Source organism: Chroicocephalus ridibundus, chromosome 22 (assembly GCF_963924245.1).
Source record: "Chroicocephalus ridibundus chromosome 22, bChrRid1.1, whole genome shotgun sequence".
Taxonomy (NCBI): Eukaryota; Metazoa; Chordata; class Aves; order Charadriiformes; family Laridae; genus Chroicocephalus; species Chroicocephalus ridibundus.
Window position 1 is genome coordinate 5784265 of NC_086305.1, and position 23229 is coordinate 5807493.

At 52.1% G+C, this 23229-nt stretch overlaps 3 protein-coding genes across 8 annotated transcripts in view; 2 read left to right on the plus strand and 1 right to left on the minus strand.

Annotated features, from left to right (window-relative positions):
• PEAK3 (PEAK family member 3) lies at positions 1-4257 on the plus strand. 3 transcript variants are annotated; one of them, XM_063358041.1, is made up of 5 exons: positions 1-284; positions 1057-1184; positions 1447-2096; positions 2668-2979; positions 3079-4257. In XM_063358041.1, exons 1-5 carry the CDS (start codon positions 178-180, stop codon positions 3667-3669), a joined length of 1788 nt encoding a protein of 595 aa, XP_063214111.1. In that variant the 5' UTR covers positions 1-177; the 3' UTR covers positions 3670-4257. The 3 variants fall into 3 exon arrangements, with proteins under 3 accessions (XP_063214111.1, XP_063214110.1, XP_063214112.1); XM_063358040.1 differs by having other exon boundaries at positions 2668-4257; XM_063358042.1 differs by having other exon boundaries at positions 210-284; positions 943-1184; positions 2668-4257.
• A 3702-nt stretch (positions 4258-7959) lies between these two features.
• OAZ1 (ornithine decarboxylase antizyme 1) lies at positions 7960-12171 on the minus strand. The gene is given in 6 exon segments (XM_063358197.1): positions 7960-8392; positions 8527-8612; positions 9123-9295; positions 9426-9512; positions 9514-9571; positions 11966-12171. Coding segments are annotated over 6 exon segments (651 nt in total). The 5' UTR covers positions 12082-12171; the 3' UTR covers positions 7960-8261.
• Positions 12172-12388: 217 nt separating this feature from the next.
• LOC134526371 (nucleolin-like) overlaps positions 12389-23229 on the plus strand; it is a 35152-nt gene continuing 24311 nt past the window's right edge. For 2 of the 4 annotated variants that reach the window (XM_063358191.1, XM_063358193.1), the window contains exon 1: positions 16906-17247. The gene's annotated coding sequence lies outside the window, so the exon portion shown is untranslated. Of the gene's footprint in view, positions 12561-16905; positions 17248-23229 lie in introns of those variants that run through there. The other 2 variants (XM_063358194.1, XM_063358192.1) reach the window with 2 other exon arrangements.

Here is a 23229-nt window from a genome sequence, read left to right on the forward strand (position 1 = left end):
GTTGCGGCGAAGGCGATGCAATGACTGCGGCGGCGGCCGGAGCCTCGGCGGGCAGCGTGCGGGGAGCCAGGCCGAACCTCCGCCTTCCTTCCCGCTTGCAAGCGGCAGGTTTTGAAAGACCATCCTGCGGCCAGCGGGGTTGCAAGGAGTTGGGCAAGGCCATTCCCTGGCAGCGGCATGGCCGGCGCCGGGGGAACCTGGGCCGGGGAGCGGGAGCCACTGCCGAGCCGGGAGATGGAGCTGGAACCCCCCAGACCCCCGCCGCTGCCGGGAAAAACTCAGAGGTAACAAATAATTCTGCAAATGGGGCCCAAAAATGGAGATTCCCAGCAGCATCCCCCTGGCAAGGCTGCTCCAGCCCCGCGTTTGCACCACAGCAAGAGGCAGGGCGATAATCCCCGGTTCCCGGGGGGCAACGGGGGCCGAGCAGGGCAAAAAAAGGGGGCAAAGCCTGCACTTTGAGGGAGCGATGTCCTCAGCAGAAACCGGGGTTTTTAAAGAAAGCCACCCTGCTTTCAGTACTGCTCGCGGCGGCGGCGGGGCCAGCGCTGCAGGTTTGCGCTGAGCCTGGCCAGGACGGGGAAATGAAACCCCGGCCGGGGCTGGGGCCGGCTCCTTCCCGCTGCTCGGCTCCTTCCCTGCTCCCCGCTTTTCCCTCCCTGCACACAGCCCCCCACCCCGTCCTGCTTCCCCACCCCCCAGCAGACCAGGGCTGGGGCGGGGGGGGGGTGGGCGTCGAAGGCTTTTCCCACTCATGTCCCACACCATCGTGTCCCCCTGGCAGGGACCGTGGGGCAGACACAGCCCCGGTGGACACCCTCCCCTCTGCACCCATGTGAAGCCCCCAAGGCAGCCCCCCCACCCCTCGGGAGCAACCCCCCAGGGGAGGAGCTGGAGTCACCGGGCCACCAAACTCCTGTCTTTTACCCCAAAACCACGCAGCCAGGGCTCCCCAGGCCACTGCTTCCCCTTTCTCCTTATCCTTCCCCTGAACCGGCACCGAGAGGAGCCAGAAACCCCCCGGGGGGGCGAGCGCTGACTCCCGGCCCCGCGCAGGGCCGTCGTGCGCGCCCGCTGCGCCAGCCTGGACCTGGGAGCCCCCGGACCACCAGCCCCCATGCCGGACACCCCAGGGGACCCCCCGCCTCGACCCCCCGCCTCGGCCCTCATCTACAGCAACGTGGGTGAGTGACGGCCCCGCTGCCCCCCTGGGGTCACTGGGGATGGCGGGGACGGACCCCGCTGCTGCCCCATCCTCTTCCCCTAGTACCCAGCCGTCACCCCCCCCCCCCCGGCTGGCGTTGGGCATGGCTTTGGGGCTGGAAATATGCAGTGGGACAAGTAATGACATGCTTTTACCCCTGTCCCGCGCCATCTCCCACTTTCTTCCCCCTCTCTCGCCTCGGGGAAGTCTCAGCCCTGCCATCTCCATCCCTCCCTCCCCAGGAGAACTGCGGGCCCACCTCGTCCCCCGCAAGGCTAGCCGAGGGGAAGGAGCCAGGAGAGCCCCCTCTCAGCCCAGCCGGGACCCCCTGCCTCCCCCATTGCCGAAAAAGCAGCTCCAGCGAGCCGAGTCCCTCCCGGAGCAGGGGCCATCCCGGCACTGGCAGGGTGACCCCACACCATGGGCCGCCAGCAGCCTCTCCAGCATCCCACCACCCCATCCGCCGCACGAGGAGGGGGCTCCCAGCTCCATCCCCCCGCGCGATAGACCCTCCTGGGGACCCAAGAGGCCCCTGACCAAGTCCCAAAGCCTGGGGGAACCGGTGGCCCGGAGCAGCCCGTCGCCCAGCCCGGCAGAGGTGACATTCGGGACGGCGGACGGCGAGCTGGGGCGGCTCCTGGAGAGCCCGGCCGGGGTGTGCGGGGTGGTGTTGGGGTGCCAGGTGGCCACCCTGGCCCGGCTCTCGGCTCGCATCCAGGAGAAGCTCCTGGGGTCGGAGGAGCGGCAGCGGCTGCTGGAGGCAGAGCTGGCGGGGAAGGGCTGGGCAGCGTTCAGCGTCCTGGAGCGGGAGCCGTGCTGCCAGAGCGGGGACGCCTGGTATTTCCCAGTGGGCTTCACTTTTGAGCAAAGCCAACTGGTGTTCGCAGCCAAGGTAAGCGGGGAATGGGGGAAAACGCCCCGGGTGGTGCAGGGGGAGCCGGCTCCTGCCGGCGCAGGGGGCAAAGCGTGGTGGAGCGGGAGCGCCGGCTTTTCCGCTGACCCCCGTCACACAGGCGCTTCCCCTTTTTGCACCTACTTCTGCATTTGCGAAACGGGACGGCGTTGCGGGCGCGCGGTGGGGTGGGGAGGGCGGCAGCTCCCACGGGTCCATAGGACACATCAAGGAGAACGGCAACGGCAGCGCTGGGGGAGATGCCCTGGCAAGTGATCTCGAGGGACCAGGGGACACAAAGGAGAGGCTGGAGCAGAGCTGGCTCAGGATGAGACCCATCAAAGCAGCTTTGCAGCTCGCCTGGGGGTTACACCCCCCCCTCCTCTCCCATTTCTTGCCCAAAACCATTCTGGTGGGTGCCAATGGGCTCAGAGGGTGTGAGGGGAGACCAGCACCCTGTGTGGGTCCGACCAGAGCTGGTGGCCCTGAGCTGAGGCAGTGGCCCGGGCCAGGACGAGGCACCCCGTGGCTCCATCCTCGCGCACTGGCCATGCCCTGTGTCTCCTTGCAGGTCCCCAAGCCGTGCTGCGCCAGCCTGGGGGTGCAGAGCTCCCTCGGGGCCCACTGCAGCATCCAGCGCCTCATCAGCCGCTTCACCGACCGCCTCCCTTGGGAGCTGGTGTTCCCGGAAAGCACCGAGGAGCAGAGTCAGTCCCCTTCCGGAGAGGAGCCAGCCCATCTTCCCACCTGCCCTGTCCTGCAGGTCTTTATTTCTCCTGAGGTTCCCTACCAGACCCTGGCAGGCTTTGTGAAGGGAACCCACAGTTTGCACAGGACCAGCCCTGGGCACTACGAACGCCTGGCTTGCCTCCTCCTCCTGCAGGTGTGCATGGGGCTGGAGCACCTCCAGGTGCAGAACATGGGGCAGGGGGACCTCTGCCCCGAGAACCTGCTGCTGGTGCAGTGCCCATGTCTTCCCCAGAGCCAGCAAGGCAAGGAGGCATCCCTGGGGCTGTCCCTTCCAAGGCTGCTCATCAGCAGCTTCTTCAAAGTTAAAGACAAGCAAAGATCTTGTTCCACCAGCCAAGAGCAGGAGTGGACTAAGGGGCTTGCTGCACCACCCACCCCAGTAGCAGACGAGCTGAACGTAGGCATGCTGATCTATCAGATCTTGCACGTGGACATCTCTCTGGAGAACACCTTGGGGTTCAGAAGCAATAGACTTCCTGAAATCCCTTCCCTGTCCATCTATTCCACGGGACTCAAGCGCCTGGCCATGCTACTTCTCCACACAGATCCCTGCAAGAGGGTCTCCATCGAGCAGGCAAGGAGCATCCTGCAGGTCCTGCTCTGGGGGCCTCGCCAGGAGCTCTTCGCCAGGAGTAAGAAGTCCCTCACCCTGCTCCGGAACTGGGTGGAGGTGAAAAGGGCTCTGCTGCTCCTGAAGTTTGCGGAGAATTCGGCCGGGGTGGCGGGGAGTCCTGGCCTCGAGGAGTGGTTGTGCTGCCAGTACTTCAAGGAGGTCACCGAACACACACTCTACCAAGTCACCCAGGCTCTCTACGCTCCCTGAAGGCAAGCTGAAGTTCAGCCCACCCAAAAACTCTCCTCGAAGCCAAGAGGCCATGAGGACCTGGCCAAATCCTGGAGCAGCTCACAAGGAACCTAAGCTGGTCCTGGCTGGGAAAACTCTGTTTGCGAACCCAAACCCACTTCCCCCACAGCACGTGAACGATGAAGCTGGGACCAAGCTCCCACCCGTGGCTCCCACAACGCGGGGTGTGTTTTTACACCCTTGACCGATTTTTGATGTTTTGAGTCCAGTCTATCAGAGCATCTCAGGAAAGACGGCTGGATGGAAGCCACAGGATCAAGCACCAATTTTAGTGGCTGATTATCCAAAGTTTAGGGGGCTTGGACTTTGCACAAAACCCCCTCAGACCCCACCTACGGCCATGAGGCTTTCGCTGTTTTTAATAACAATGATCTGACCGTGGAAAAACAAAGCCACACTTTACAGCTCACCTTAACTCACCGTTAGCAAAGGAGAAATACAATACCTCGTACAACCGCCTCTCCTTAGAAACAGTTTGTGGCACAGCCGCAAATATAAATGACATTTTAAAGGGGGAAAATATCGCAGCCACGCAGCTTCAATAAAACCCAGAGCTGAACCTCTTAAATACCGGTCCTTTATGTGCTTCTTTGACAGCGTTACACACCCCAGTGATGTACCCAGAGGGAAACACAAAGCCGAACTCCGCTGCCCGGCGGTGATTCGCCACAACAGCCTCAATGACGTCTAGTAAATCGCTCGGGTCAGTTTACGGGTGCTGCGGCCGGGCCCGGGCTGTAGGGTCGGTCTCTGCCTGCACCAAAGCAGGGCCATTGCATCTGCTGCTTGGTATGAAACACGCAGCACCAGGCGGGATCTGGTCCCCAAAACCACGTGGCTGCGGAGTGACAATCACAGTGAAGTGCCATTGAAGGCCCTGCTCACGTCATTTATATTATTATTAGAATCACGGACTGGTTTGGGTTGGAAGGGACCTTAAAGCCCACCCAGTGCCACCCCCTGCCCTGGGCAGGGACACCTCCCACCAGCCCAGGTTGCTCCAAGCCCCGGCCAACCTGGCCTTGAACCCCTCCAGGGATGGGGCAGCCACAGCTTCTCTGGGCAACCTGGGCCAGGGGCTCACCCCCCTCACACCAAACAATTTCTGCCTCACATCTCACCTAAATCCCCCCTCTTCCAGTTTCAAACTCTTCCCCCTCGTCCCGTGGCTCCCCTCCCTGCTCCAGAGTCCCTCCCCAGCTTTCCTGGAGCCCCTTTAGGGACTGGAAGGGGCTGGAAGGTCTCCGCGGAGCCTTCTCTTCTCCAGGCTGAACCCCCCCAGCTCTCTCAGCCCGTCCTCCCAGCAGAGGGGCTCCAGCCCTCCCAGCATCTCCGGGGCCTCCTCTGGCCCCGCTCCAACAGCTCCGTGTCCTTCTGCTGTCGGTGCCGCAGCGCTGGAGGCAGCACTGCAGGGGGGTCTCCCCCGAGCGGAGCAGAGGGGCAGAATCCCCCCCTCGCCCCCCTGCCCACGCTGCTGGGGATGCAGCCCAGGCTGCGGGGGGTTTCTGGGCTGCCAGCGCACGGTGCCGGGGCGTGTGGAGCTTCTCCCCCACCGACACCCCCGAGTCCTTCTCCTCAGGGCTGCTCTCCATCCCTTCATCCCCCAGCCCGGGTTTGTGCTGGGGGTTGCCCCGACGTGGGTGCGGGGCCCTGCACTTGGCCTGGTTGAACTTTCATGAGGTCCACGTGGCCCCACTTCTTCAGCCTGTCCAGGTCCCCGTGCATGGCATCCCTTCCCTCCAGCTTGTCAACCGCTCCACACAGCTTGGTGTCACCAGTGAATTTGCTGAGGGTGCACTCAATTAATTATTAATTAAGTAATTATTAATCCACTCACAGCTGTTATCACCTGTCAGCAGCAAGAGCTTGCGCACAGCAGGATGGACCTTCCCTGGCTTCCCCACAGCCCCAGCATCCCTGTGGACATGGGCAGTGGCACACCAGGCCGCCACCGCTGCCCGTGGCACGGCTGGATTGGGGACAGTTCCTCCTAGGAGTCCACAAGCTAAAATAAAGAAAACATGCTAAAATGGAGCTGTGACCCCCGCCAGGTGGAACCACAGCGCAGCACAGTCCCAGCTCCCCCGGTCAGTGGGTTCTGCAGGCAGCAGCCTCACTGGGGAGGCGAAGACCCAGCCGAGACCACAGCCCCTCTGTGGCGGACTGTCCCCTCCTGGAGCAGCACCCAAACCTGGCAACGTGACCTTCCCCCGTCAAGGCTGGACAAGCAAGGCGGGGGGAGACCAAACAAGCTCCCCAGCCAGAAAAACCCTGACACTGTCACCACCAAAGTGCGGCCGGTCCAGAGAGTTGCCATTCAAATTTCAGTATGGGCTTTTGGGCCAAAAAACATCCAAGAGGGGTTTGTCCTGGGTGAGCCCCAGCCCTGCTGTCCCCATCACCTCTGCTGTAGTATCTTGCGTGGCTACAAGATGGCAGTAAAGCCCGTGGCACAGCAGCAGCTCGCCCAAAGCCAGCTTGGGCATCCGATCCTGGAAAAACAGACAAAAACCTGCTTCGGCCAGACCCCAGCCCCAGGGCGGCACCGCCGAGCACCCCCCACACCCCTGTCTCTGGCTTCCACCTTGGGTGACCCCCTCCCCTCCTGCCAGGAGCAGCCTGGAGCACCCAAGGTCAGCAAAAAGCCTACAGAGGACCACGAACACCTCCACACTCGCACGTCCCTGCAGAAAGCAGGCTGCAGCACAGGCACGGCCTCCCAGAGGAAACCAGGAATTTCTCCAGAGAACCGGCTTAGGAAGTTCAGCCTGTTTTGAGTGAAGGAGGAAGACCCTCTCCCCGGCCATGCCCACCTCCCCTTTGCTGGCACACCAAGAACAGCAACTTTGCAGCTTTCCAGAAAAAAAAAAACACAAACAAACAAACAAACAAAAAAAAAAAAACACCAAACCAACCCCACAAGAAGAGCACGATTGTACAGCCGCAAAAAAAAAAAAAATGGCAAGAGATCTATGGGGAGGAGAGCCCTGGCAGAGCCGTGGTCCCAGCAAAGGGGACGCTGTGCCCAGGGAGCCGAGGGAAGAGCACAGCCCGAGCTGGGGCAGGGTCAGCGAGAAGCTGATATAAGTAACTGAAGCCAATTAAACAGACCATCGAGAACATCCACCTGCCACTGTGTTGCTCATTTAACACCAGGCTCTCTGGGAACATGGTGCCATACACTGCAGGATCTGCTCCCTGCGACATCTCCGAGAAAGGAGTTTCAGGGATTAGATTTTGGTGTATTCCACGCGATTCCAGTGTTGCTCAGCCTGGAACATCGCCTAGGAATGACCCGAGGGGGGGATCCTTCGGCCCCCTCATTTCCACTACATACAGAGCTCCTAAAGCTGAGGTCAGTGGGGGTGTCTGGAGGAGCTCACACCCGTGAAGATTATCGTGTGCTTCTATTGACACCTACTCACAGCATAAACAGCCCGGTAAAATAACCCCATCCAGGGATTCACTGCTACAAAGAAAGGTTAATCAGCTCAAATGGCACCAAAGAACCCTCCAAAGTGGCAAATGTTAAATACGGGAGGGAAAAAATGCAGCACAATGCAGTCCAGTCCTTTGGAGACTTCTCTCTAGTAGCTTCAGCTCAAGCTTTAATTCCAGCACTGCACAAACAGCCATTTTCCCTTCTGTTCCATGTCCCAAACACCAACAGGTATCTGTGGACCCCAACGACAGGCACGGTGTAACAACAGCCCCTTCTTACACCCCAACCCGCCTCCCCAGCAGAGCTCTGGAGGCCGCCCAGCCCCCATGACAGTATGTAGCCACAGAAGTGCCACACGCCTTCCTTCACAACAGTTAAAGAACTTGCATCAAGCCATCCTGCGTGCTAAACACACCAGTGTAAGACCCCACTGTCACCAGTAACATTGAGACTTCGGGTATCAAAGGTGCATATTTGATACCCACGGACTGGAACCTCAGGGCAGCCATGAGCCATGCTCCTCATCTCACCTGCGACCTCCCAGCTAACACACCCCCTGCAGTACCCTACGAAACACCAAGATGCCATGACCCTAATTACCAGTGGAAGTGGACAACCCGCTAATTCTTTCACTAAAAGCGGGCTTTTCAGGATCGCTAGATTATTTCAAGTCCTGGCAGATCGTATCCATGAGTTCCAGCTAAGCAAAGAATGACCAACGCCTTTCCGTACCTGCAACTTTAATGGTCGGGGCAGTTCCAACGCCACCTTCAGATGTGCAAGTCTTAAACAGCTTAAACCAGCAATAAAAAGTAAAATATAAATTTTTATTTAGAATTAAAGCAAATACTTCAGTATCACAAACACAATATTAAACTTCAAGAAATATACTGCTAATTTGGAGGGAGCATTTATTTGCACAACCACAACATGCGCACAAATCCAGAAAAAGATGTGGAGTCTGAAATTTTCAACATCTCACCACCAGAGCAGTTGGTCACAACGTTTCGTACAGAGTTATAATATATACTGTAATAGATGTTGACAAAATTTCTACAGAATCATCTTTATAGACAACAAGAAAGCTCTAAGAGGCAAACATTGCAATCTATTCTTCTTCTGATGAGTCTCTCTCAAACGTGTAGGCCATGAAGCAAGCATCTGGTCTCTTGGGGACAAGGGGATGCCCTGGTCTCACAATCTCAAAGCCCAAAAAGCTGAAAGTACGGAGCAATGCAGCTAGAAAAAAAAAAAAAAGCAGAGAACAGGTTTCATCCATTTGATACTGCAACAACAGTTAAAGCATCCACCAAAACTAACTTCAAATATTGCATTCACAACTCTGAGACACAGGGCTACGAGTGAACACCTACCTCTATCATCTCTGTTCTTGTGGAAACAAATGAACACATGATCAACTCGAAGCTGTTCTTCAGCAAACTCTAGAAGAACTGCAAAACTACAAGACAAAGACAAGGTGGTCAATGCACGTGAGCAAGCGCTTCCTTCGGAGAGAGTTAGCAAGGCCCTGGGAGCCAATCTGCACAGGAATTCATCGGCGTTAAGTAAGAGGCCAGGGTTGGAGACACACCAACAGGAAATCCCTGAGCCCTAGGGTTTAACTTGAGGGCAGAAATCTAAGCCTTCAGTAACACAGAAAACATGCTTTTGTGTTGCAGCTGAAGGGAGAACTGCAGTGACTGACTCAGAACCACTCAGCACCTGGGAACACGGCCTGAAATCACTGACCTTTTGGGTGGTTCTGCCTGATAAAACAGGTAGAAGGCACCCTCAGGCCAGGATCACTTAGTTGCAGCCTCTTACAAGACAGCCCGAAGCACCATAATCGCATTTCTACTTTCAGAACAATGGAAGTGAATATCAACAACAGTAAAGTGTTATTCCACCCCACTGACAGGCCTTCAAAACAGTGACAAGTTAAACCGCAGCCGCGTTTTATTCTACGTACCTGTCTTTGCTCCCTTCAGGCAGAGCACCACTGGGAATCTCTATATAGAGGTTGTTGTTGTTCAGCACTGCTCTCCAACTAATGTGTTTGGCATCTGTAAGCCTTGACTGGACATTCAGAATTCTTGTCCTGTTATTAGATGTTAGTTCTTCTGTTACATTCAGCCGATTATCCTGTAGCAATAACACGTGCAAATTTATTTCCAATTCGTTTTGGAGAAGGGATAACTCCCACTAATAGGCTTGAGGCAAGAAATGCGTTCAAGCTCACCATAGCAAGCTGCTTACTATTATTCATACTCACCGAATAAAATAAATTAGCTGAAAGATTGTGATCCCTCTGACTATTCCCTCGCCCACCTGGGATCTTCAGGGGTGGGTGAGGGACATCAGGAGCACCACCGAGGCCCCGGACCCAGGTTACTACAGCAATTGAAGGGAACCCTGGAACTAAAAAGGGATAACAGTTAGAGAGGCAAACAGCATTAGACAGAGAACCCTGTGAATTCTAGGCTTTAAACAGTGATCAAATGGCAAGGATTTTAAAGAAAAAAACCCAAACCTAGGCCAAGGGACCTCCTCCCACTGCAATCTACGGATGTAGCAAGACAAAGGAACCTCTCCAGACCAAGGACAGGAACCCTGCCTCACACCCAGACCCACAAGGCTCAGAAAGCTACTACTGCAGTATTTTGAAGGGAAGACTAACTTGGGAGATGAAAATACTCTCAGCTTGAAGTTGAGAAAGATGTATTTCTGCACCAAGGCAATAGCATGACTGACCTGATCTCAAGAGAAGAACCATTCTATCACATACGCAAGATCCCATTTTCTCCTGCACCTTGTTCTCCTAAGTTACCATGATCACACTGGCCCAGCAAGCTAGGGATCATTTTTCCCTGTGATATACAGCCCCAATTACCCTAGAACTTTGCATCACCATTCTTGGCTTGAGGTCAGAAAACCACACAAAATAGTCTCACAGATGTCACTACCTCAAATGTCTTCACACCATGCTCAGAGGCAACCTCGCCAGGGACCACACCTGAATATTTGAAAGCCTTCAAGCTTTTCTGTTGAATTCTTCAGAGCAATTTTACACCGCTCGGCAAAGCCCAGTTATTAAGAAGGTTCAAGGGGATACTCTTAAGGTATGAAACGTATTTCTTGTATGGCCGCTTAAGCGAATAAGCCTTCTACCGTAGGAAGAGCAAAGGCTGTGCTGCCTGGCCCCTCCCTCTGCACCATCCTTCACCCTGCAGGCTCACTCTTGAGTTGCGTCATCTCAGCAGATGCAGCAATCGAGGCCCTTAGGGAAATTTTCACAATCGTCCTGTCTGTGAGTGCCAGCAGCCATTTGCAAATCAGAATAAACATGTACAAAATAATCCACCATTTTGCACTCGTTCGTCCCGAGTTTAATTATTTTTTTTAATGAGCTTGGAACTTGTGATGAATAATCCGTATTAAAAAGGCACCAAATAGCCATATAGGTCAAATATTATACGCTGGAAGGCATCAGTAAGCACAGCAACTGCAAGGTTTTATTAAAAAAATTTAAAATTGTGCTCTCTCAATTAAATGAGTATTCAATCCATTATTTTAGGCTCTGTGAAAGAGAGACACTTTTCTTTGGTACTAGCATTACTTATTTTATCTCAGAATGATTGTAGAGCTCCGATTACCCTTAAAAATGAGCCTTTAAGCACCCTGTTCAGAAGTGTGCAGTGGAAATCCTTTATGCGATTACACCTTTTGCCCAATGAAAGGCAGCGCATAATGGCTACCAACATTTCGCAACTAGAGAATGCATTCTAGAGTGGTGTTTGTGTGCACTTACTCCTCTTGAAAAAAAAAAGTATAAAAATGCCTTTCTACAAAAAATTCGAAAAGTCCTTTCACAGTCCTCATACAAGGTCTAACCACGGCTTCCTTTATACAAGGCACACTGATGTCCTAAGCTTCCATCACCCTACACCAGCCACCCCAATTCAGGTATTTTCGTCCCAGCATCTCCCGGGATTGTTTAATCTTTTGGTTGAGTTTTAAACTAACAGCTCTAACATTCTTAATGTTCTACTTTAGGCTCAGTACCCTCGATTAGTTTTCAAGAATATCTACGATTACATAAGGGGATAACAGCTTTCAATCCTTGAGATCTTTGCCTAATTGTGAGGTTTTTTTTTTCCCCCTCCCGGTACGAAGGCGGCACCTCCAGGCCCTGCCTCCAGCTCGGCTTTTGTCTCCAGGCACCTTTTCAGCCCGTTATTGCTCGGGAGCGGCGGAGGGAGCAGCCGCCCCCCGCCTCAGGCCCTGGTGCGCCTTGTTCCAGGCTTCCTCGCAGGGCTGTGACAACTCCGGCGATGCGGCGGCGGCTCTCCCCGGACGGCAGCTAACGTGGCACAGGGCGGGAGGCGCCCGGGCTGCGAGGCGGCTGAGGGGGGTGGCACCGGCGGGCAGCCCCCCGCCACGCCCGGGGTGAGGGACGTGTGGGCCAGCACGACGGCGAGTCACACCGCGGGGGGAGGGGGGGGGGGAAGGGGGAAACGGAGGCGTCGACTGAGGCGTTCAAAACCCCCTTTTTTAAATTATTTTTCCCCCCTTTCCTCCCCTTTTTTTTTCTGCGGGGGAGCAGGCCAGGCCGCAGCGCCCAGCGCTGAGGCGACGGCGCGGGCCGCCCCTCCCCCACCCGCCACGGAGCACCCCTCCCCCCCCTCCGGTCACGGGGGAGGCGACCGGCCCTGGAGGGACGAGGAGGAGAAGGACCAGGGCGGGCCCGGAGGGAAGGGGGAGGCGGCGAGCGCCCCAGCGGTGCGAAGGCTGAGGGAGGCCCCGGCCCCTCACCTGCTCTGTCCGGTACTGAGGCTCAGCACAGCGGGCATGATGGTGCTTTTATTCCCCTCTTTCTCTCTAGCGAAGCAGTGACTGTTGAGTATCCGCTGCAGGGAGGATTTCACCATCCGGCCGCTCTGGTCCGAACCCCGAAACCCTCCGCTGCCTCCCGCCGGCCGCTCTCCAGGCGCTGCTACACAAAATGGCAGCGCCGCCGCAGTGGGTCCTTATATACCCTCCCTAGGACACGCCCCCGACTAGGCCACGCCTCTCAGCTCGGGCCACGCCCCCCACGGGAAAGGGCTCCCGTGCGGTGAACGGCTTGTTTGTCCCTTAGAAATACTCCCTTCCCATTGGCTGAAGAGAGCGCGGGGGGCGGAACGGAAAGCTCTTTTCCTATTGGCTGGCAGCGTGAGGGGGTTCAGCATTGGTTAGAAGAGCGTCTGGACGGAGCGGGGGGAAATAGCGGTCTGTGATTGGCTAGAGCCGCTGCGGGTGGGCGGTGTCTGGCAGGGTCCGGCCGGCAGGCTTCGGCGCGGCGCCGCAGCCCTCACTCCCCTCAGAGGCGCCGGTTCGAGTCCCGCGTCCGCGCCCCCGCCTGGCTGAGGTAAACTGCGGCGGAGGGGAGGGGCCGGTGCCGGCCCCGCGCATGCGCCGAAGGGCGGGAGGAGCGGGGCGGTGGCGGCCGGAGAGTCCCATGGCCGCTGGGCGTGAGGGGAAGGGGCCGTGGACCGCCTTGGGACCGTCGGGCTTTACAGCCCCGGGGCTGCCCGCTCGGTGGTGGTGGGGCTCGGCCTCCCGGCAGCGCGGCCTTCTGTGGGGACCGGTGGGCGCGGGGGTCATCGCCACCTTCCGAATTGTCACCCAAAGCGCTTTTCGGCTCAACGCTGAGAGAAACTTTAATAAAAAAAAAAATAAAAAAATAAAAAAACTCCCCCAAGTGCTGGAGGGGGCCCCTGAAAGGAGGAGATGAAGTTGTGAGGCGGTTTGGGGGGGGGCCCGTGCCTCCCAATGGCAGCGTCTGCCCGTTTCCCTCGGCCTGTGTGTTGTGCAGTAATTTATAGCTTCGGTTGTCTGGGGAATGGTTGGTGGTAATCGTTTGAATGGAGGAAAAAAAAAAAAGGCTTTGTGCTGCACCTTCATGAGAAAGTGAATAAATCCTGGTTATTTATGTGGCAGAAGTTGCTCTGCGTCCCCACCCCCATAACCCACAGCCCGTACCACTCCCCTCACGGCTCAGCTTTTCATCTCCTGCGAGGATTTTGGAAATCTGAGGCCTGGGGACAGGAACAAGGTCTGGAGGGAAGGGTGGGAATTTGAAAATCGGACACTCCACTTCTTTATGGACAATATTGATGAAAACACAGATTCATTCCTTTGGCGGGGGGGGTTGGGGGGGGGGCGGGGGGGAGAGGCAACCTTCAAAATTCATCTTGAAAGCAGCAAATGTGTACAAAAGGTTACAATTTCCATGACGGGAGATCTTTGACTCAGCTGTTTCTGAACATTTCAGCCTGTTACACGTTAGGTGAGAGCATCCCTCTTCTGAAAACCCGGTTGGAAGCACATCACAAAAGTCAGAGCACATCCTGAACAGTGGATCTTATCCTATATGGAAAGAAAGCTCAGAATAGTGGTTTAAATGATGCTGGATCAAGTTTGCAGTCAGGTATGCCTTGTGCATTAAGTGGAAAAAGGTGTTTATAGAGACAAAGAAAACTACTAAAGATCTGTTGTGATGATTTTCAGAATCATGGTTTTCTAAAAAAAAGCATTGTGTTCTTTTTTCTTCATTCAACTCAGGCTATGACACACCTATTTTATTGCCTTCAGCTACCATAGCATTTGGGCATTCTTTTTTTTATTTATTATCTTGCTCATTTTTATTTGCTTTGAAATATTCCCATCCAGGAGCTCTGAGCACATGGATATTCCATTGATCGGTTCCACTTTGCCCAAGGATTAAAGGGTCTAAATCCCCACCCACCTTCTGTGTCCCGAAACTGCTCAGACTGACTATGATCGAGCAAAGTGTATTGCCAAAAGAAAACACTGTCTGTTCTCCTGCAGCTTAGATGAGAAGCCTAGCCTGGCCACCAGCCAGTGACTAGTCTGGGAGTCATGGTAAGTAAGAGGTACGAGAGAAAAAATCCTTTTCCTGCTGCAGGTATCTGCTCTTAGCTCCCAGAACACAGCATAACTGAGATATTAGTGCTTGCTTTCACCCCCCCTTCGCTAGATTTGGCTGTTGATTTATGGAGGGGAAGATGACTGCTATTTAATGCATTACCCAGAGACCGACTTGAAACAATAGGATAGCTGCAATTCAGGAATATCCGGACCAAATGAAGCACATCAGAGAAGATTTAGCAGTTTGTGTTTTGTGTGTTGTTTTAGAAAGGTTTTCCTGGTGGGGGAATGAATGTGTTAGTTGATAGAAGGACTGCTTTAGCATTTTCTGATATGTTTCATTGTTTCTAATAATGGCATTTATTATTTATGTAGTAATCCGACTGTAATTCCTTATAATGGCACTGTGTCAGAGGACATCATCTTTGCAGCAGCTTTCCTCTTTACTGTGACACTGGAAACAGCTTTGTCCTTTGGATACCTGTCATCTCAATGGGCCATCATTCCATTTTACAGTTGAGTGACCCCGATAACGCTGTGCTGCTCTGTAGTCTGCAAGGAGCCAAATCAACCTGTTTTGGTTTTGTGCGTTAAATATGATGTGGGATTAGTTCCAGCTGCAGTTTTGCTGAGATAGCCTGACTTCCAATTTAGCAGTGACAGCGATTCATAAATCCTCACAGAGAAGGCTCTGACTCACAATTTTGGGATTAACAGCTGAGGCAGTTTGAGATGTTGCCATCTCCAGCTGTTTTTTTACCACTGGTTTGCCATGATGACCCTACCCGTGGCAGCAGAGCAGGCAGAAGTAACTGCGTGTTGGTGTCTCAGTTGTTCCAGCTGCATTCCTAGTTTGGCATCGTAGTCCAAACCCATCTCCATCCCTGGTATTGTCTAATATACCGGGCAGTGAACCCTAACAGCCGATGCGGGGGCATCCGTTCTTACCTGGCCATGTCTGCTGTGGCACCAGAGGCAAGATGGACAGTTGCAAATCGAGAATCGCATCCATCGAAGTCCTGAGGCTCTAGTTCATCCCAACTCTACAAATACACTGTCAAAGTCCCCCTCATTCTGCTGGCTCCCAACTACCCCAGCTTCCCATCTCCAAAAAACACGTGTTTCAAAGGACTGGCATAGTCCCCAAAGCAGGACATGCAGCACGGAGCTTATCTCAGTTCTCTCCTGAACTGCCTGCTGAACTCCTCAGAGGAGGGCGTGCAGCGAGTCCCAGCTGTTCTGTGTTCTCACACAAGCAGGTCGCAGCAATTAGGCTACACTTCCCAGAAACGACCTGGGAAAATATCTTGCGTTGTCTGAGTTACTCAATAACCAGACCTGTTAACAGAGAAAGTACAGAAGAAGCAACACAACTGAACTCCACTTTAGGAATCTAAATTGAAATCGATTCAGTTCAGGAAAGCCAAGGAGTTTCATTTTCTAGAACTTCGTTTTCCTTCTCTAGCTTGTTTCAGCATGCTTTTCAGCCTCTTTTAACAAATGAGGTCTCAAACATTAGTCAAAATCACCAGTTCTTTGTCATGATTCTTTGTCAAGCTTTTATAGTTTTTACTTTCTGAAAGAGATTGGAAGAAGAGTTTGTGGCAGCACAGGAGTAAGTTAAAGTCAAATTAAAAATTGGTAGCTGATGTAGACAGATATTAGAGCAAGAAATAAGGATAAGTAACTGAATGGCTTTCCTCTTCATTGTCCTTTTCCAGGTTTGCAAGTGTTTGTGATCAAATGACACGGAACTAGTGCTCAGAAAGATGTACAGGACCTGAAACACTCATAAGACTTGCTGGTTCTGAAATCCTGCACGTCGATGCCTTATCGCATCTTTCCTTTAGATAAGGAAAGCGAAACCGTTCCGTTGTTTAGGCAATTAAAACATAACTAAGTAACACGGCTGCAAATATTAGTGCTGTGGTGTGTTTTTTCCGCCGCTGAGGAGGTTGTTGAAGAGTGGGCTGCTGCAGGCTTCGTTGTAGCAGCTCCTGTGTCCATGTTCTAGAGGAGTAACAAAGCTCCGGTGAAGGTGAATGGAAAAAAACCTGCTATTCGACACGTAGCAGAAACCCCTGTATATTTTCTGCTTAGCTGCATCATGCTGTCATAGCTTTTCTTGAATGTGGAAATAGATGCTTATGATATTTAGCAGCATCATGGGAATTCATCTCTCTCTGATTTGCTGACTAGGGAAGTACAACAGAAAGAAAAACATGAGCTCTCTTTTAAAGCGTGTGCAGTCCTTGCGTAGCAGTACACACTTAGTAACTTCACAAAAATGGTAAAAAAAATAAATTAATTAATGGAGACTGACTATGAAATTGAGTCTTTCTGATTGCCCATTCTCTCTATTTCCACTCCAGGAGGACTTTACTTATTCTCACAGTTTTAAGACTTATCTAGAGATGTGGCCAAGCACCAAACCAGGACCGAATCTGAGGCAGAGATGTCCATCGTGATGTGTTTTCGCAGACATCGTTGTGTGTCATGACTTCTCCACCCTGTAATTTAGCTGGTTTGAGTCCCAGAATAATTTAAATGTCCATCTTGGTCAGCTCTGTGTGGAGACGATGTACAGCAAAAGCTTGTGAGATCTTTATCAAAACACTGGACAGTGTTATTGCTAAACTTTATAAGACCTATAGTTTATAAGTCTTATAAAGCAGGGCTCTGAAGTCTGCCCATCTTCTTCCTTAGACCTTATGGTTCATTTCCTTACAGTTAACAGTTAACTACTGGTTATCTAATTTTAAATACTCGCCCACTAAAAATGCTATTTCGTGTGTTAGAATCTATTCTAATCTTTGTGGGACATGTAATTAGAACACTTTTTCTAGCTGGAAAACTCTCCTCATTTTCACTGTCATCCGTGCAAGAATGATTTGATTTGAAGGTCAGGTTTTCTGCAGACCCACTTGTGCTGGAAGGAGATCCTGCGTGCCACTGCGAAGTTAAGCTGGAATTCTTAGATGTTTGCCAGCACAAGGAAGAATTTATTTTCCGAGATCTTTGCGAGATACTGAACTAGAAGAAAGCAGTCACTAGTTCGTCAGGCCAACAAATGTCTGTACTTCTTACCAAAGAAACTTTGGATCTCTGCTTTCTCACTTAAAAGCAGCTGGTATGAAGAGGACTATATATTGAATGCAGATGAGGTAACAGATGCTTAAAATGCTTTAAAGTCTCGTTATCTGATTCAGGGGTGTAATCCAACGTAGTGCTGGTCACCTGATAAATGCTGGGTTGTTTTCTTTAAGTCTGCAGGATCAAACTTACCAGGCATTGCGGTTCGGTTTCCATATAAAAATCATGTGGGGGTGAGGGGAAATGTTTGAAGTGAGAACAGGAAACGCAGTCAGCTCGAGAGGGGGTTAGCAACAGCAAGAGACACGAGATACGGTCGGAGGCTGACACCTTAACATTGCTGGGAAAAGAAGTGTGCTCGTGCAGTTTGTCGTTACAGTTTTGTAATTTAAGAGTAATGTTCCACAAGCTTGATTTTTGTATTGATTTTTCTCTGGGTGTTGCTGCCAGTTATGAACACATGGGCATGAGGAATTCAGAGGTAGTTACAAAACAATAATGTGGAAGGCATTGCAACATCCTCCCTTCCACAATCCATTTTCTGTTTCGTTTACACTGGACCAGAGGCAGCTCAGATCTGCCTCCCCTCCTCTCCCTCCGCTCCCCCTCCCCACGTTAATGAGAGTTGATTAAGGTCCTTGTAAAGGGTTCAACTCAGAGAGGAGACGGAGCACTTTCCTTCCCATCAGCACGGGAGAGAGTGGAGGGGTGCGCAGCACCTCGCAGAGCCGAGTCCTGAGGAAACGTGCCTCTCTGCGATCACATGTAATCCACATTTTGGTGTGCAGTGGCTTTCTGGAGTTCTTTCGCAAACATTTTCTTTCTCTGCTGACCCCTTTCCCTCGCTTGCTTAAGGGAGAGCCTTTGTGTGGTGGATTTATTTGTTTATTTTTTTGCTTAGCTTCCCTTTTCTCTTACAGAAGAGTTGAGCACCATCTGATGTTTCTTTACAGGATGGGCCGCTTTCACGGGCTCTGTGTCGGGAAGGTGAGCTGGATGGCGTGCTTTATTTTCCTTCAGTTCCTATTGTGCTTGGATCAGTCAACCTTAGGGACAAGGAAGTGCAGAGTACAGCTCAGCTTTTGTAACTCGTAATTTCGTTTAGAAATGTTATCAAAACAAACAGATGCCAGCAGGATGAGCGTTAAGACCTGTGCAGAATCTGCTCTGTCAGAAACGAGTTGAGAGTCAATTTTGCCTGCCTAAACGTTTCGCCCAGCAGCTCATTAAAATGGATATATTCAAAGGAGACTTCCCCCCCCCCCGATTAGATCATTCCTGTGATAAGAGCATTAATGAGCATATTTCCCCATAAATAAAATGAATGAGCCTCGAGGGCAGGGAAGGTTATTTAACCTGCAATAAGTTATATGCCACACTCGTCCTTTAGAGAGTTGCGAGTCAGGGAACCAGTTCGCCCCTTTGCTTTAAGCCTGAGAACAGCCTCTGACCAGCAGAATTGGCCAAGTGGGATTTCTTCCAGCTGTATGTTTGTGTTGCACGCCGCTTTATTTTGGGTATAATCCCTGTGGATTCAGCGCAAAGTCACTGGCCGGAGCTCACCCGGAGCTGCGCTAAGAGCCAGGGCAGCCCTTGGGGTGCCGCAGGAGGGACAGGGAAGCTCTAGCCCTGGTAACCGTCGCTTTTGCCAGGCTGCTCATTTCAGCTACATGCAGCCCTGTGCTTTTGCCCGCGAGCTATCTGTGTTTGAACCAATATTTACTGACGGCTCTGTGTACCAAGATAGTCAGCAATCCCTCCGAGTGAGAGTGGAGCTGGAACCAGCCATCAGGCCAGCTTAGCAGCTCGGGTTGTTTACCTTTTTCTTTAAACATACTCTTGAATTTCAGGCTGGTGAAAGGTGGCAGCTTGACAGCTCTGGTGAGCCTTTACCCACGCAGCAGGTAGAGCGATGGCAACGCAAGCTTCCCATGCAGCACACCCCCTCCGACCTGCCCACCCGCTGCACTTCTTCAGTACCGTGTCCAGCTCTGGAGCCCTCAGCACAGGAAGGACACGGAGCTGTTGGAGCGGGGCCAGAGGAGGCCCCGGAGATGCTGGGAGGGCTGGAGCCCCTCTGCTGGGAGGACAGGCTGAGAGAGCTGGGGGGGTTCAGCCTGGAGAAGAGAAGGCTCCGCGGAGACCTTCCAGCCCCTTCCAGTCCCTAAAGGGGCTCCAGGAAAGCTGGGGAGGGACTCTGGAGCAGGGAGGGGAGCCACGGCATGAGGGGGAAGGGTTTCAAACTGGAAGAGGGGAGATTGAGATGAGATGTGAGGCAGAAATTGTTTGGTGTGAGGGGGGTGAGCCCCTGGCCCAGGTTGCCCAGAGAAGCTGTGGCTGCCCCATCCCTGGAGGGGTTCAAGGCCAGGTTGGCCGGGGCTTGGAGTAACCTGGGCTGGTGGGAGGTGTCCCTACCCAGGGCAGGGGGTGGCACTGGGTGATCTTTAAGGTCCCTTCCATCCCAAACCATTCTATGATTCATCCCAAACCATTCTATGATTCATCCAGGAAAACCCCTCTGAGCAGTGGGTGGGGAGCAGCCGCTCAGCCCGTGGGGGGCTCAGCATCTCCCCACCGCTTGCTCTGTAAGTGACAAATTGAAATTTAAAGACAGCCGGTGTTATTGTGGTGCTTATAAGGGATTGACAGCAAACTGCTATCAAATAAGCCACCAGGTTGTCAACAAGCTTAGGGGCGGAAGCTTTAAAATGAAGGCAGCTCTATTTCATTGCTAGGATTTTCCAGTTTTCCAAGAGGTTTTTATTTATGAAGCCATTCTAGGTACAAATTAACTTACCCTGTCTCCTGTTTGTTATTAACTCTAGAAGAAGCTGAGATTTGAAGGGTTCATTGCTTACCCTGCTGGAAAGGTGTGCTTTGCTTGGTGCACTGCAATATTTTCCAGAGGCGCTCCCAAGAGCATCGTGGTGCCCACCTCTAAGTTTCCAAAGTGACCAAGCTTTAGAGGAGCTGTTTATTCCTGTGTGTCCTGCTGCGGGTAAGCCCAGCAATCTCACACAGATATGCTAACTCGACCCATGGGGCTTCCCGTTGCCGAGGCAGGGCAGCCTAATCTTTGGAGAGTGCAAAATTGTGCTTCCACACTGAGCTGAGCATGTGCTCATAACTCTTAATAAGACCAACTGATTTCCTAAGGTGCTAGAAGATAAAGAGGTGGCATAAGGAAGGCAGGAAACCTTGAAATTACTGCGCTGGATTGGACAGATGACCTAGTTAGTTTGATTTTCTGCTTGCAGTGACTTTTATCAAGTACCTCAGGTGACGATCTGAAAACCTACTGCTTCCGAGGTGTATGCAAAGCAAGGGAGCAGTTGTGATTACAGAAAATAAACTGGACAGGAATGGAGAATTAGTTGCGAAATTTGTTTGGGGGATATTTTAGCTACTGAAGCTCTTCCTTCTGTTCCTCTGGACATCTGATGCCCATATAAGCGTTTGTCCTTTCTTGGGTCATTGAGTTTCCATTTTGGATTGTCTCGTGGGGATGTCCTTCCAGATCGCAGTGCAGATTGTATCGGTGCCCTGCCTTCCTGATGTTTCCATGGACTTCCGTCCTGCGGCGCATGAATTTCTCAGCTCGTGGTTCCTTATTCCCCGTGACGTTCCCGTGTTTGTTTGGCTTCACACACAGACTTATCCTCAATCTCTGCCTGCCAGCCGTCAGGCAGGAGTGGAAGCCAAAGATCATACACTAGCCAGTTGTGCCGTCTCAGCCCATCTTCAGACTCATTGAGCTCATTAGGGAGGAAAATGTAATCAGCTGTCCTTCAAGGAACGGGATGTGACAGGAAGCAATGCGAGTCAGCAGGTCAGTCCTTAACAGCTGTCAGAACAATGTGCACAGTACAGCAGCTCGGTCATTCTGCTGAATCAAGTCACGGGCTCCATGGGCTGGAGTACGCACGTTCAAACCGATCCCTGCGGAGATCGGAGTGTGTCACGACAGCAGATCCCTGTGGCCGCTTGTATTGATTAGACACTGAAAATAGGATCCGTGTTTTACATGTTTAAGCTTCCAGTGGTACCTCTCAGTCCTGGCAGCCCTCGTGCTCCTGTCGGAGGCTGGGACTCACTGCGCTTGTGTCACCGTGCGTTGGGAAACTGAGGCAGGGAGAAAGGACCGGCCTCAGGCTGAGATGGGAACTGCAGAGGTCTCGCACCTCTGTTGCCTTCAGGCTGCCTCTTCTGACCTCGAATCCTGTGAGACTAGGGGGTTTAGGTTGCTTTTAAAAGGTCTAGTTACCTCAAAGAACCTTTGAAATAAGCAAAATGATCTCTTGAACCTAAATTATCTGTCCTTATCCTGTCTCAGCTCTCATTGATAATCGTCTTTGTTGCCTTTAAAAATATTTATGGGAGATTATTCTTTGGCAATGATAGTCATGTTTCATTCTCTTTTCTATTACACTGGGCTTTTCTGTCAATGGTTTCCTGATGTCTTGCCATTTGGTATTGTTAGGTTTATGTATTGTGGTTTTAAGATTTTAAATGGGTTCAGAAATACGCTTGCTTGTGGTAACCGGATAGTTTTCCCCAGGAACCGTTACGGAGGTGGCCACGAGATCTCAGTTTATACAAAACTATATTTTTTGTATTTTAGCGTTCTCATAGTGATGTCGATTGACGTGACCGTCACCTCTGCGCGGCTCTGACCACCATCGCTGCAGCTTGTGTCTTCGTCAGGCAATGCCAACACGATGGCCTGGACACATCACCCCTTTTGCGTCACTACTCTCAGTGTCCCTGGGACTTTCAAAACTCTTTGAATTTTAACGACAAGCCTTTCCTGAGCCTTGAATGCAAAGCAATGCAAATAAAGTTTAATAATATGTAAGGCTTAATTAAGCCTTTATCGTTCCAGTTCAGACTGGAATCGAGGTGGGATCGAGGAGGTCAGACCTGCGTTAGGACTGTTGTCTCTGGGTTGCAGTGGGACGTGGAGGGCCTGTTGGGTTCGTACTGGCAGCCTTGAACATAGGTGATCGGAGAGGATGGTGGTGTCTTCACCTTGGTGCTGAGCTATTAGCACAGATGATAACAGTTGCCGTTTCAGAAGGCTATATAACCTGTGCTCCTGCCCCAAAAAAGGATCGGCTTTTCAGGAATCATTCCTGACGGATGTGTATAACCTGTTCGTAAAACTCTTCAGCGACAGGGAGGCCAACATTTCCCTAGGCAATTTCTTCCAATACTTTTCTGTCTTTACAACTACAAAGTGTTAGGGCTTTTCCCCCTTAAATTTGTGACTGCTCTTCAGCTTTCTGTTACCATGGGAAAGAGGACAGTTTCTCTTTGGTCTCTCCTCAATGCATTCATACAGGACACATTCAAACTCTTTTTCTTTGGCCAAAATACTTCTCGCAGCAGTTCTGATGAGACCTTTTTTTCCATGACCTCCAGGTATAACATCTGTGACACATTTGTTTGGAGGAAACTGTAAGATTAGGAAAAACAAGCTGTTCTTAATTTTCCTTGAAAATAAGCTATTGTTGTAGCTCTCTAAGATCCGTGCTCATTATAGTACTTTGAAACATTCCCAATCTCAAGGCACACGCAATCCAAGGGGATTCAGCTCATCTGTCTTCTCTGATTGACTTTTCATCTGGGAAGATTTCAAGAGCTCTTGGCACAGCTTTATGGGGACATTGAGCGCTGGGATGTCCCCATGCTGCGAGGATTAGCTTCCCAGTTGAGAGACCTACATGTGGGATGACTTTACTGGTGGAGGCATAGAGCTAGGAGAGACCTTCTGAGTCAAATCCAGACTGTCCATGCACAGTCCTAGGATCCCGTTCTTGAAGGTACAGTGCTCCACCCTCAGCCTCCAGTGTCCCCCCCCGCAAGGCCGTTCCATAACCTGAGTGCTCTCAGGGTTATGAAGCTCCTTTTAAATCCCAGTTATATTTATTTGTAGCCAATTTTTTTTTCCCAATTGGTTTAATGCCAACATTGTCCTTACGCTTAAATAAGCGTCTCGGCTCTCTCTTGGGTGCTTTTATGTGTAGCAATCCTTCCCCTTCTGGCCTTTGTTT